Source organism: Armigeres subalbatus, chromosome 3 (assembly GCF_024139115.2).
Source record: "Armigeres subalbatus isolate Guangzhou_Male chromosome 3, GZ_Asu_2, whole genome shotgun sequence".
Taxonomy (NCBI): domain Eukaryota; kingdom Metazoa; phylum Arthropoda; class Insecta; order Diptera; family Culicidae; genus Armigeres; species Armigeres subalbatus.
Window position 1 is genome coordinate 257,446,748 of NC_085141.1, and position 13,326 is coordinate 257,460,073.

At 36.7% G+C, this 13,326-nt stretch overlaps 1 protein-coding gene across 5 annotated transcripts in view; it reads right to left on the reverse strand.

Annotated features, from left to right (window-relative positions):
• Positions 1 to 13,326, reverse strand: part of LOC134223780 (uncharacterized) — a 145,631-nt gene that overhangs the window by 51,040 nt on the left and 81,265 nt on the right. For 3 of the 5 annotated variants that reach the window (XM_062702973.1, XM_062702970.1, XM_062702974.1), the window contains 4 exons: positions 8,524 to 8,649; positions 6,634 to 7,725; positions 6,155 to 6,322; positions 5,733 to 5,792 (listed from right to left, as the gene is read on the reverse strand). In XM_062702973.1, the coding sequence (XP_062558957.1) occupies positions 5,733 to 5,792; positions 6,155 to 6,322; positions 6,634 to 7,725; positions 8,524 to 8,649 (1,446 nt within the window). The remainder of the gene's footprint in view (positions 1 to 5,732; positions 5,793 to 6,154; positions 6,323 to 6,633; positions 7,726 to 8,523; positions 8,650 to 13,326) is intronic. The other 2 variants (XM_062702971.1, XM_062702972.1) reach the window with 2 other exon arrangements.

Here is a 13,326-nt window from a genome sequence, read left to right on the forward strand (position 1 = left end):
CGCGTAGAGCTATGGAAAATTATGGACGAGAACAGCTTCCCTGGGAAGCTTACCAGACTGATCAAAGCAACAGTGGATGGTGTGCAAAACTGTGTGAAGATTTCGGGCGAACACTCCTGTTCGTTCGTATCGCGCCGGGGACTAAGACAAGGTGATGGACTTTCGTGCCTGTTGTTCAACATTGCGCTAGAAGGTGTCATGCGGAGAGCCGGGTGTAACAGCCGGGGTACGATTTTCAACAGATCCAGTCAATTTATTTGCTTCGCGGATGACATGGACATTGTCGGCCGAACATTTGCAAAGGTGGCAGAACTGTACACCCGCCTGAAACGTGAAGCAACAAAAGTTGGACTGGTGGTGAATGCGTCAAAGACAAAGTACATGCTTGTGGGCGGAACCGAGCGCGACAGGGCCCGCCTGGGAAGCAGTGTTACGATAGACGGGGATACCTTCGAGGTGGTCGAGGAATTCGTCTACCTCGGATCCTTGCTAACGGCTGACAACAACGTTAGTCGTGAAATACGAAGGCGCATCATCTGTGGAAGTCGGGCCTACTACGGGCTCCAGAAGAAACTGACGCTTATAAGACCGGTTGTCCTCAACGGACATGAAACATGGACAATGCTCGAGGAGGACTTGCAAGCACTCGGAGTATTCGAGAGACGGGTGCTTAGGACCATCTTTGGCGGTGTGCAAGAAGACGGTGTGTGGCGGCGAAGAATGAACCATGAGCTCGCCCAACTCTACGGCGAACCCAGTATCCAGAAGGTAGCTAAAGCCGGAAGGGTACTATGGGCAGGACATGTTGTAAGAATGCCGGACAGCAACCCTGCAAAGATGGTGTTCGCTTCCGATCCGGCAGGTACGAGACGGCGTGGAGCGCAGCGAGCGAGATGGGCAGACCAGGTGCAGAACGACTTGGCGTGCGTGGGGCGTATCCGAGGATGGAGAGATGCGGCCTCGAACCGTGTATTGTGGCGTCAAATTGTTGATTCAGTGTTATCTGTTTAGATGTTAACTAAATAAATGAATGAATAATAGGGTGTCCCAAAATTGGACCAAGTCTGGGATTTTGGGGGCTCAACCTTCAAATGAAAGCTTAGGGTATAACAAAAGAAAAATTGTTCTACGACAACTCTGGGAAATGACGTTTAGGGGTGGCCCCGACGCGTTTTATGAAAAAAGTGCATTTTTATAGGTAACATCGAAAATACCGGTATATCGGAAAGAAATTCGATGAAACCCATCCATTTTATATTTTTTACATTTAACTTAGGGTCTATACTTTATGGTAAAACTTTGATACCGCATGTTTTAGCTCTATATATTTTCACTGATGCTTTAAATGCCCAAAATGATGAATTTTTCTTAATATTTTTTATTAATGCATCCAAAACGGTATCCATCATAATGCTTTTGAAACTAAATATACATAGAAAGGTGGGAATTTTATAACGAATATTTTGCTAAAAATAGCAACCTCTATCTCTATCCGTTTAAAAGTTATTCACGATTTACTGCAGCTTGGAAAAAGACTTTTTGAAATTTCGGATCATAATACCTGGATCATGTTTAAGTAAAGAAACGCCTACTTTTCCATACCAACCAAATGAGTGCTTTAATAACCAATATAGCATTCATATGAGTTGCATAAAATTGATTTTAATACTTATTTGAGTGTTATAATGGAAACCCAACGATAGACCAGCAGTAACATGACTGACTACAAATTGTTCAGTTAGTCTGCGTGAGTACTCAAATAGATTGATGAATATGGTTTCAAAACTACCCATAGGTAGGTTCAGCTATCGTTTCATGGTTTGGTAAGCTGTGCAATGTTCCACGATAACATGGAAATTAATTGTTTTCTGACCAACTTGATTTTTTAACCAGCACGATCATGTGAAGTTAATCCGGCTGGATCATTTTTTTATCGATGCAATCAATTTATCATTGTATTCAGTATTGGTAGGCAAAATAGTTCGTAATTAGTGTAGATTGTTCTTATTTCCAGAGATTCCGTAGATGGTAGATGCCAAATATTTCAATATGCATTATAAAATAATAATGATAATAGTAATTTGTGTAACTAGTTGCAAAAAGATGATTTAATCAGCATGGTTGTACGTTTATCCAACGAGGCTTGCCGAATGAGAAAAATACTACGAGTGCTGATAAAATCGAGTTTTGCAATTAGTTGCACACACTATTTTTTGCAATGGCGTAAAATGAGCTTCAATATGGCGTAAAATATGACAAATCGATATCAAAATGATCTAGTTGGATTTGCTTCACATGATCGTTCTTGCAAAAAATCAAGATGGTCACAAAACAACTAATTTCCATGTTATCGAGAAACATTGCACAGCTCGACAAACCATGACACGAAAACTGAACCTACCTATGGGTAGTTTTGAAACCATATTCAACAATCTATTTGAGCACTCACCCAGACTAACTGAACAATTTGTAGTCAGTCATGTTACTGCTGGTCCATCGTTGGGTTTCCATTATAACACTCAAATAAGTATTAAAATCAATTTTATGCAACTCATATGAATGCTATATTGGTTATTAAAGCACTCATTTGGTTGGTATGGAAAAGTAGGCGTTTCTTTACTTAAACATAATCCAGGTATTATGATCCGAAATTTCAATAAGTCTTTTTCCAAGCTGCAGTAAATCGTGAATAACTTTTAAACGGATAGAGATAGGAGGTTGCTATTTTTAGCAAAATATTCGTTATAAAATTCCCCATCTTTCTATGTATATTTAGTTTCGAAAGCATTATGATGGATATCCGTTTTGGATGCATTAATAAAAAAATATTAAGAAAAATTCATCATTTTTGGGCATTTAAAGCATCAGTGAAAGATATATAGACCTAAAACATGCGGTATCAAAGTTTTACCATAAAGTATAGACCCTAAGTTAAATGTAAAAAATATAAAATGGATGGGTTTCATCGAATTTCTTTCCGATATACCGGTATTTTTGATGTTACCTATAAAAAATGCACTTTTTTCATAAAACGCGTCGGGGCCACCCCTAAACGTCATTTCCCAGAGTTGTCGTAGAACAATTTTTCTTTTGTTTTACCCTAAGCTTTCATTTGAAGGTTGAGCCCCCAAAATCCCAGACTTGGTCCAATTTTGGGACACCCTAATGAATAACAAGCCGACATGCTGGCAAGACTTGGTTCATCATCCACAACAACCAGGAATCCAATCCAGTTTCAGTTTGTTTCGACAACCTAATGCAGTAAGTACAACATCACCTACATTGCTTATGATACTTATGATACTAAATTACTGAAAATATTTGAATTTCTTTTTGCTTTTTACGAGACTACACGTTTTATGGAAAGTGTGTTTCGCATAAGAAACATGGCTGAAAAATATTTTTTCTCGTCATACTCTACGCCATTCTCAATTCAAGCGACAATAAAGTAGAAGTTACAGTAAAGTAGAATAATTCTTACAAAGACATAATCTCTGCGTTTAAATGTATCTATTATACGCTGCTGGAAAACGGCACTGATTCATCTTCTCCAACCTTATCCTATGTATCCGCTAGGGGTGGTATTGCCAACTCTGCTACGACAGTGTACAACAATCATGGGCTAGGACAACATTAAGTCTAAAATTTAAAAAACGCCTAACCGCAGAATACACTCCTAAGTGTTTACAAAGCCATTAAAAAAAGTTTTCGTGTGAGATGATTTGAAACAACGGAAATTACTTTTGACCGTGGAAATCTTTACCATAGAGAAAATAGCTAAGAAATTAATAATAAATATAACAATCTTTTGACACAAAATTATTTGTACATGATCTCTTGAAATGCAGCGAATTTATCAACCGTTTTTGATAATTCTACCGTGATGTGCCCTAATTTCGCGCGCGCCCTAACTTCGCGCATTATAAAATCATTTATTTTTTTCAATTTTTAGGTACCAGTCAAAATTGAAAAATCTGGAGGATTACAAAATATCATTGTTGTTGAATGTTTTTCACGAAAAAATTTGAAAAACAGACTTGGTTTAGTACACCAAATAAAATTATTTCAATTTGATCCTCCCATCGACCGCCATATTTGCTTGTGCTTAGCACAGCGACGAAGAACATGACCCAAGTAAACAAATGATTTTACTGTACAAAACTGGCTACTTTTTGGAAATATTTGTATCCATTATGCTCTGTTGGATATGTTTATTCGTCATTACTATTAAAAAGTGTAAAATTTTATGTATTTTGTGTTTATTTAGACTTTCGCTTTGTGAGCGAAATTAGGTATATGAGAGTAATTATGGTGCCTAATTTCGTTTATTGTTGTTGCGTAGTTTCATTTGCAACATTCTAATAAAACAAAAGCAATATAATACACAGGACAGTTTTACACAGAATAGAACCCGAAAAGTTCATTCCCATACGCTTTTTATCTAATTTTCAGGCGGATAACCACCGACATCGACTAATGTTGACTTCTTAACATCTTAATCTTATAGATCAGTGCCTGCAATAGCTACCAAATCCGATGTATAAAATGATGCTAAAATGTGCGATGTGTAAAATGATGCTAAACTTAGGATGAAACTACAGCAGCTTTTTCGATAATGTATATAATATTGAAGATGTCTTGAATAAAACACATATTTGAAGATGTGCTATGTAAGAGATAGCGGAATTTAAGACTTTCTTTCATGACGTCTAGAAAATTTAAACATTTTTCATACAATGCCTTTTTTCTTAAAATATGGTTTATATTTCAGAAGCAAACGATATTTTAGGAATTATAACTTGTGTCAACTAAAATGCATGAAGTAAAATCTAAGCAAAGCTCCAGGGTCGAAATATAGGCACATACCATTTCGACTAAAGAATGGGTCACTGACGGCTGTCTGATACCGTTATCTGCATATTTTGAACAATGGATGCATGCTTCTATTGGTTAATTGATTATATTTCATCAAACCAATAACGATATTCAATTCCAAACATGAGCGAAGTTAGGAACACTTTTGCGCGAAATTAGGAACTATCCTATTTTCTTGCGCGAAATAAGGAGCATACAACGGTCTCGGATTCATACTCCAATTTTTTTTAAATAGCAGCAAAATTTGCAAGTAACATTTTTTTGAGAACCTAGAATCCTTCTACTACGTGATGCAGTAGCAAATGTTTCCAAATGGCCACTACATGTTTTTTAATGAACGTTATAACTTTGTCAGATCTTAAGTGCGCGAAATTAGGGTACTTCACGGTAGCACATTTTTGATATAACTTATGATCCATGCTCGTCTAAAGCTGACAAAAGATAAGGAAGCCATTAACTGAACTTAAAAAACGGAATCTTACTATAGTTACTATTACTAAAAAAAACTACATCACTCATTTTCCAAAGGTATGCGCTGCATTAAAATTTAAGTAGATGCATATATAACGAACAAAAATGACACTAGCCCATCTTACCCATGTGAGTTATTTTTCCTTATTAATATTTTACCTTATTGATACCAGGACACCTATTTTCCATCATCCGAGTTACAACTTTAAATCGTAGTGAGACGATCCGCCCTTGCTCATTATTAACTATTAAATTTGAAGTGCTTTTCTCTCATTTTCAATCAACAGTGATATTACAGTTATCTTACAATTAAATGTTACCATAACCAAACTACCAAAACCACAACAGTATGCTACAAATAATAGATAAATAAAAACTACACTTACTTTTTCAATAATCTCCCGATTATCGATACCACAACTACAACTGTCACACAAAAATCCATCCTAATTATACAAAATGTGTGATTTCAGGTAAAAACGGAAGAAAAAATTATTTGTATTCACAGTTTTCGTATGATTGTGACGATATACGGTGAAGTTGTGCGAATTGATAGTGCGTGTGATTTGTAACGGAAAGCCAAAGCCAAGGTAGAAGATAACGTTTGCGATCAAGTATGTTCCGATTGCAGATTCAATGAAAAAGAAAGGAGTAAATTGTTAATAAGCGTGTAGCTATAGAGTGACTATGTACTATGTACTAGTGTGATATGGTGTTGTCAGTAACTTAGTTAATTGATCTGCACTCAATCTAAGCGTTGCTTGAAAACAATGGAACATGAGATTGCAGCATTTCACGACAAACTTACCTCTTTGATGACGCGATCGAAACTGGTCTTATCCTTGTCCTTTTCGCGAAGCTGCACTTTGAGCTTTTCAATCTCTTTAACAAATTCATCGCGCTCCTGCTCCCGTTCGGCAGCTTGATCTTCCAAAAACTGCCTCGTTGCTTTCAGTTGTTTATCGGCAGCGTCGATCTATTTCACGTGATTGACGAATGCATGGTTTCATTTCGCGTGAAAATAAGCGTTATAATATTGAAAGCGGTCCAGTGAAACAAAATGTATGCGTGTGATGGATGAGAAAGGGAAATAGGAATTAGCATTAGGCTTGTGTGAACGCAGTAATAGTTCAAACATATTTTAAGGATTTTTTGTGGTAATACAATAAAACATTTTAACAAAACACCCGTAATGGAAATTTTAAACAAAATACAAAAAATAATAACAAAATGACAAAACAAATATATCGTGAACAAGCATAAACAAAATGCGAAGAACGCACTTACCTGAGACTGAAGATCGAGCTTGTCACGTTTTCCATTTTCCATATATCGTTCACCTTCACGGCAGAAATCTTCCACCAATTGTAGTAAATTTGCACTATTATCCATCTCGTTATCCGAAGATGTATTACCAAGAATCTGTTTTGCTCTTTCTTGCAGTTCCACAAACGAGTTTCCCTGCTTTTGTGCACATGGGAGCAACGCGTTTGTGCCATACCCTTCACTTATCTCAAACTTCTGGCTGTTGAGCTCTAGCAGATGTTGTTTGGTTTCGTTCAACTCAACAACCAAACTATTCTGTTTACTCAATGCATCAGCAAGTTTCATCTCTAACTGACGCTTTTCATTCCTCAACTCATGCAACTGAATATTTAGCTCGCCACTGCACTGTAATGCCGCTAAGTCAGTAGGTAGGCTACTGCTGTTGATTTGCACTTTGTCCATTGTTACGCCCTCTCTAACCATATTCTCATCAAACGATCTTGCACCAACGCTATCCTTTTTGATAGTTTTACGCTTCAAACCGTCTTCTTCCTCACAACTATCACTTTTTTCAGAAACTTTATCTAAATCTTCATCCTTAATGCATGATTTCTTCACTATCTTCTCCGATAATGTCAATATATATTCTGCTTCTGATTTCAACTTTTCCAAACACTCATCAAGGTTTAACGATCTGTTCGCACCCTCGTTGCTAGCACCATCTTTGGATATGTACTCCAATAAAGTAGGATCTTCGATTATTGAAATCAACCCTGAAACATCCGGCGTAAACTTGAGAAACTTTTTAGTTGAAAACGCCGAAATGTTAGATAGATTCAAGTCCAAAGTGGAACATTCCAGTGGCTCGTCGTTACTATTTGGAACAATTCCATACTTATGAAGCTCGTCAATAACTGTATTGTTCAGGTCATCTTCACAGCTCGAAACATATTTCACATACTCGCATAAAACGTATCTCAACGTTGACGACAACTCCCGGAAACTGTCGCGCTCACTGATGATTTTATCCAAATCGCGGGCAGAATCAAACGTTGACTGCCGTTTCAGTTTCCATTGTAGTTGCTTTTCAAAATCTGCTTTCACACGGGCCATCTACAATACGAATACAGGCAAAAATTAAAATGATGCATTTTGAAGTGTTTTTGACAATTAGGATCATTATGGGAAAAACAAGGACTACATAACGAAAAATATATCTACCTAAATAGTCCTTTAAACAAATTCTGGTTTAAGGATGATTCGTTCACCTGTCATAAGACGAGTTTGAACAATCCCATTGAATTCCACCACTTAATTGTATCCTGACAGATACGTATTTCGACCTCAACAGTAAGGCCGTCTTCAGTGTCTTGTACTTGACTCGACTTACAAGTCGAGACTTGCAAGTCGAGTCAAGTACAAGACACTGAAGACGGCCTTACTGTTGAGGTCGAAATACGTATCTGTCAGGATACAATTAAGTGGTGGAATTCAATGGGATTGTTCAAACTCGTCTTATGACAGGTGAAAACATTCCACTAAAAAGCTCAAAATAATTTTCTTATCAAAGATGATTCGTTGTTATAGACATAAACTCATATTCATCCTATCAAATACGAAACATTTTTTTTATTTTCAACCTTGAGTACGTTTGTGTTTATTCAATCGAATCCAAAACAATGAGATTACAAACTGATTGCATAAAATAATACAAAACGAAATGCTCTACCTAGGTTTCATATATTCAAAATAAAAAAAATATTGATAGTATGTTCATTAATCTGCTAATCAAATTTATCAAATTCATCTACGTCTTCTTTGAATTCACGGCTAACATTAATCCCAATGTAAATGTAAATTTATTATGGATTAAGTTTTATTAGAAGTTGGAATATGTTGCGATATACTGACCTCTTCCTCATGTTTGATTTGGAGCTGAGCTATCTCCAGCTGACTTCTGGCCGTTAGTTTCTCCCTCAGCAATATAAGTTCGGGTGGCCAGTGATAATCCTCCGTGGTTGTATCGGATAGAAGTGCCTATTTGTTCAGGGGAGAATAAAACGAATCGTTAGAAACAGCGATAAACAAAAAGTTATTTTTACATCTTGGTAGCAAATTCGAAATCAAAATAAAACACCGAAATGATGTATAGCTTATGGGTGCTGCGTAAATGAAAAACGTGGACGCACACAACAAGAATTCATTCATAACCAAGAGATGTTATGCGCAGACCATTTGATGCATTAAGCTAAATGTAAACACTAACACTGAGTATTGTGTTCACCGTTGGACAAACGTGATGAAAAAGGGTGGACAGTATGTTCCATGGATCACATAATAAACTACATATTCACGAATATAAGAAAGTAGTCTTCACGGTTTCCAGTAGATTATACAAATGTCCACTGTATCACCAAACTCAAACGGAAAAGACTGCACAGATCGATGACTTCAAAAATAATGAAAGCATGCTCTATGGTGCATACTAGACTGGCCCAGGAAACAAAAAGTTGTCTAATTCCACGGGGCACCCCCCAGGATTGTGTCTTTGGGTGAGAAAATCAATCTCTGAAAATTTCAGCTCAATCGCTTGTAGCATAAGCTGGCGCATTTGATTTGAAGTTTGTATGGGGATTTCAGCCAAAATGTATAGAAAAATACACCTCCGTCACTCATTCGATCTGGAAATTGGTTCTGATTGCTCGATTGACCTCAGAATTGCAAAAACGGCAGTTGGTATGCTACAGAACAATTTCACAGAACATTGTATGATGATTAAATAAACTTTTATATAGGTTTCGGCTGATGCGATTCGATCAAAAAACCCAAAAATACACAAATCAGCTCCTAATAAATCAGCCGAAAATTATATAAAAGTTCATTTGATCATCTTGCAATGTTCTGTGAAATTGTTCTGTAGCAAACCAACTGCCGTTTTTGCAATTCTGAGGTCAATCGAGCAATCAGAACCAATTTCCAGATCGAATGAGTGACGGAGGTGTATTTTCCTATACATTTTGGCTGTAATCCCCATACAAACTTCAAATCAAATGCGCCAGCTTATGCAACAAGCGATTGAGCTGAAATTTTCAGAGATAGATTTTCTCACCCAAAGACACAATTCTAGGGGGTGCCCCGTGGAACTCAACAAAAAAATTTTCTCCCCATAGTAATCTGGGCCAGTCTAGTGCATACGCATAGGTTGCAAGAAAAGTGAAAACATCGCTCCGAGTCTATTTTTGAGCGCATATGTTAAACGCTATTATTAGCCGCTGCAAATGTATGCTAGCTGCATCGCATAGCTGTGCCAACAACATGAGATCGCAAGGAAGAGATGCGTATCGAATTAATCTTTGTTTATCCGCTGCATCTGTAATGCCTAGTACATGTACCATCCTGTGAGCTAGTGAGAGCATGCATGTCATTATGGTTTGTTAAATACTGAGCCACATAATAATGAGCCAGTCTGAATCACATGTGCACCGAAAATATCAACTGTTGTACGTCGAATTCTCTGAAACCTTTGTGCTACATAAAGATGAGTAAACCCAAGCAACTAATAATGCGATGAAGAATTGAATATGCTGTGTATAATGCTTACATCCGCTTCCATGACAGACATGACATATGAATGATTTTAGAAGTCAATACACCTAACGGCACCATATATTTAGCTGCCCGATATCTACGGTTTTCTGGTAAAAAAAAATCAGAAATTCCCCTAGCGCTGATGGTGTCTTTATTGCACATTAATAAAAAACAATTGAAACGTACATAAGAATGGTGAAAAAGCTGTTTCTAATTACATTAGACAAGTTCTTCCCACGTTTCATTCCCATATTCCTTCTTCTTCTTCCTAACTTCTTATTTTCGTCTTCACCATTTTTTATCACTACCTATATTTATTTGTCATTTTCCCTTTTTCTCACTATAACTTCTTTATACTCATTTCTTCCCCTTATTTCATCTTTTTTCTCACTACTTCCTTTTCCACAATTTTCCTTTTTCTTTCCTTTTTTTCTTATGTTTGTCTTCATTTCACAACCAATTGTTCTTTTTCGTCAATTCCTTCTTTGCTCACCACTTCTTCCACCATCTCACATTCCTTATTTCCTCGTTTCTTTTTTCTTATTTTTACTTTCTTTCCAGATCTTCTTTCGTTCTCGCATTGAAACACATTTCCTATCCAAAGAAACAGAACATACATCACTAAAATTAATGGCTTCCTCTCGCCCTAGAAAACACATTCGTGGTCCAAGATCAGCGACATCACTTTTGCCTGCGGTGATGTGTTGCGTTAGCTGTTAACCACAGGGAAAAAGTTATAAATATACCAAACATGAAAAGGGTCTCTTTCCCTTTTCATGTTTGGTATATTTATAAATAAGGAACTTCTTACTATTCGACATCTATGTGTTTTATTGCAATGTATTACAATGCTGCAATTACAGTTTAAAGTACGATAGAATTATTACAATTACAATAGAAAATACAGTATAAACACGATGTACTGTACATTGTACACGATAGACAAGCGGCAAGCGCTGTAAATATCAGGCAGTGAGAACTAATGCGTTTTCGATCAGTTCAATGAACGGAATCTCAAGTGGTTGATGTATTCCCATTGAGAAACTCATTTCCCTATAATTTGTTGGCAACTTTTTAGCTTTGATAAGTATCCAAGTTCTATTTTAATTACCACAAGTAAATTTAACTGAATCATCAGCTGGAACACTTATTTTGGTCATAAGTCGTTCCTATCCGTAATGTACTTTCGACAAAGTAGAATATCGAGAATTCAAGAATCAAAAAGGGGGTGTTAAACTTAGTCGAGTCCAGTACGAGATACTGAAGACGGTATTACTGTTGAGGCCGACTACGTATCTGTAAAGTTTAAATCAAGTGGTGGAATTAAATGGGATAGTACTAGCTCGTCCTAATATGCATTTTTCTTACTGAAAATCCGTTCGGAAGTCCAAAAGAATTCGGTTTGAAAGCTTAAAAGAATTCGATGCGGAGGAGAGACACAGAAGAAAATATTCCGTTCGGAAACCTAAAGAACGGAACGGACTTCTTTTGAGTTCACAAACGGCAAAGCTCTTCCAAACTCTTTTCGGATTCCGAAACGTATCCTTTTGCGCATTCGAACAAAATCCTTTGTGTATTCCAAACGGAATATTTTTGGTCTGCCGAAAAAAAAATCTCAGAAGGATTTCGTTTGGAATTCCAAAAGGATATAGATTTGCTACCCCTTGTACAGAAGCAGAAAAAAAACATTCAGAAGCCCAGATGGCTGCACTCTGAAGTCCAAAGTAAAGACGACGCGACATCCCAAGTAACATTTTGAGTTTTATCATAGTCTATTAGGTCTATTAGCGGATTTGGAGAACAAATTTTCAAGACTAGCAATAAAACTAATATCTACATATCAACCTCTTGATGACCGCTATAAGATTATGTTATGACCAAGTGGACCACTCTTGAGAACGTCTTCAAAGCAAGTTCAAGAATGTTCATAAAACTTCCATAAAACCGCTGTTAAAAAAAAAGGAATTTCTTTTCCGTGGAGCTTTTTGTTATTGTTTTGTAGAAAAAGGAAAACAGTAGAAATGGATAAATAAAAAACAACATTCATGGACATTGATCATGGTTGAAAAATAGTATTCGATTATCAAAAATTTGATGCCCCAGAATTCGTTCGCGTGCTTACATTTTTTATGCGCGTTCGAATTTCTGGTGAAACCAGGTAGGAAAATCAGTTTAATGAAGCGCGCCGTCGTAATATTGTAGCTTACGGCTTATTAATTAGTGTAAATATTAAATCGATATGACGTATATTTTTCTAGTGACATTCCGATTGGCAACAAAACATTTCTTATGCTTCAATATTTGAAAATCATCGAGAAAGACAGCCGTTATTAATAATGGCAATGGATTTCGCAAAATATTTTCGCCAATATAAAATCAATTCTATGCTAACAGCATGACAGTGGGCAGTTTGACGGTCAAAGTAAAATTTGCAAAACTTTCAAAAATAAAATGTTTTTGCTGAATGTCGCGGCACTCGGTTCCTTACGATTAGTTCTTCTTCGTGCGATGGTTCTACATTCCAACGGATGCTTAGCCAGTTTATCAACCTAATGTTCAGTTACTATTTCCACGAAGATCTAAGTAGACAGTGCTTGTGGATGGCAGCAAATAAATTTTGCTGTCACAAAACTTCTGTTATAAATTTTTCTTTGCTGCTGGTACTACGAAAAAAGTGAGAATCTAGCTCAAAACGTAAAGCCTCATTCTGAAGTTAAATTGAAACTATCAAAACATCAAGCCATCGAAAAATAGGTCATCTCTATCACAGGATATACTTTACTTGGAGCAGATCAACCAAGGTGGTGGACCGTGGATATTCCAAAGTCACGATTCTACAACGAAAACTCGGTGAGCCCTTTCCGATTGTACCTTTGTTCCTTTGTATCTTTTTGACTGCGATACCATTCTAGCATGGATTAGCCGATCCAAAATATAATTTAAATTTTCATTTTCTACCCTGTTGACATTCTTACGTCAAAGTTTCAAATATGAATTATACGAGTCTTGAGGCAAAACGGCGTTCAGCACTATCAGTTTTCATCAGCAACTTGATTAGGCATATGATTAGATTCGTTGAGCATACACATTTCTTTATACTAGATATACATTTGCTTCAACTGTGCT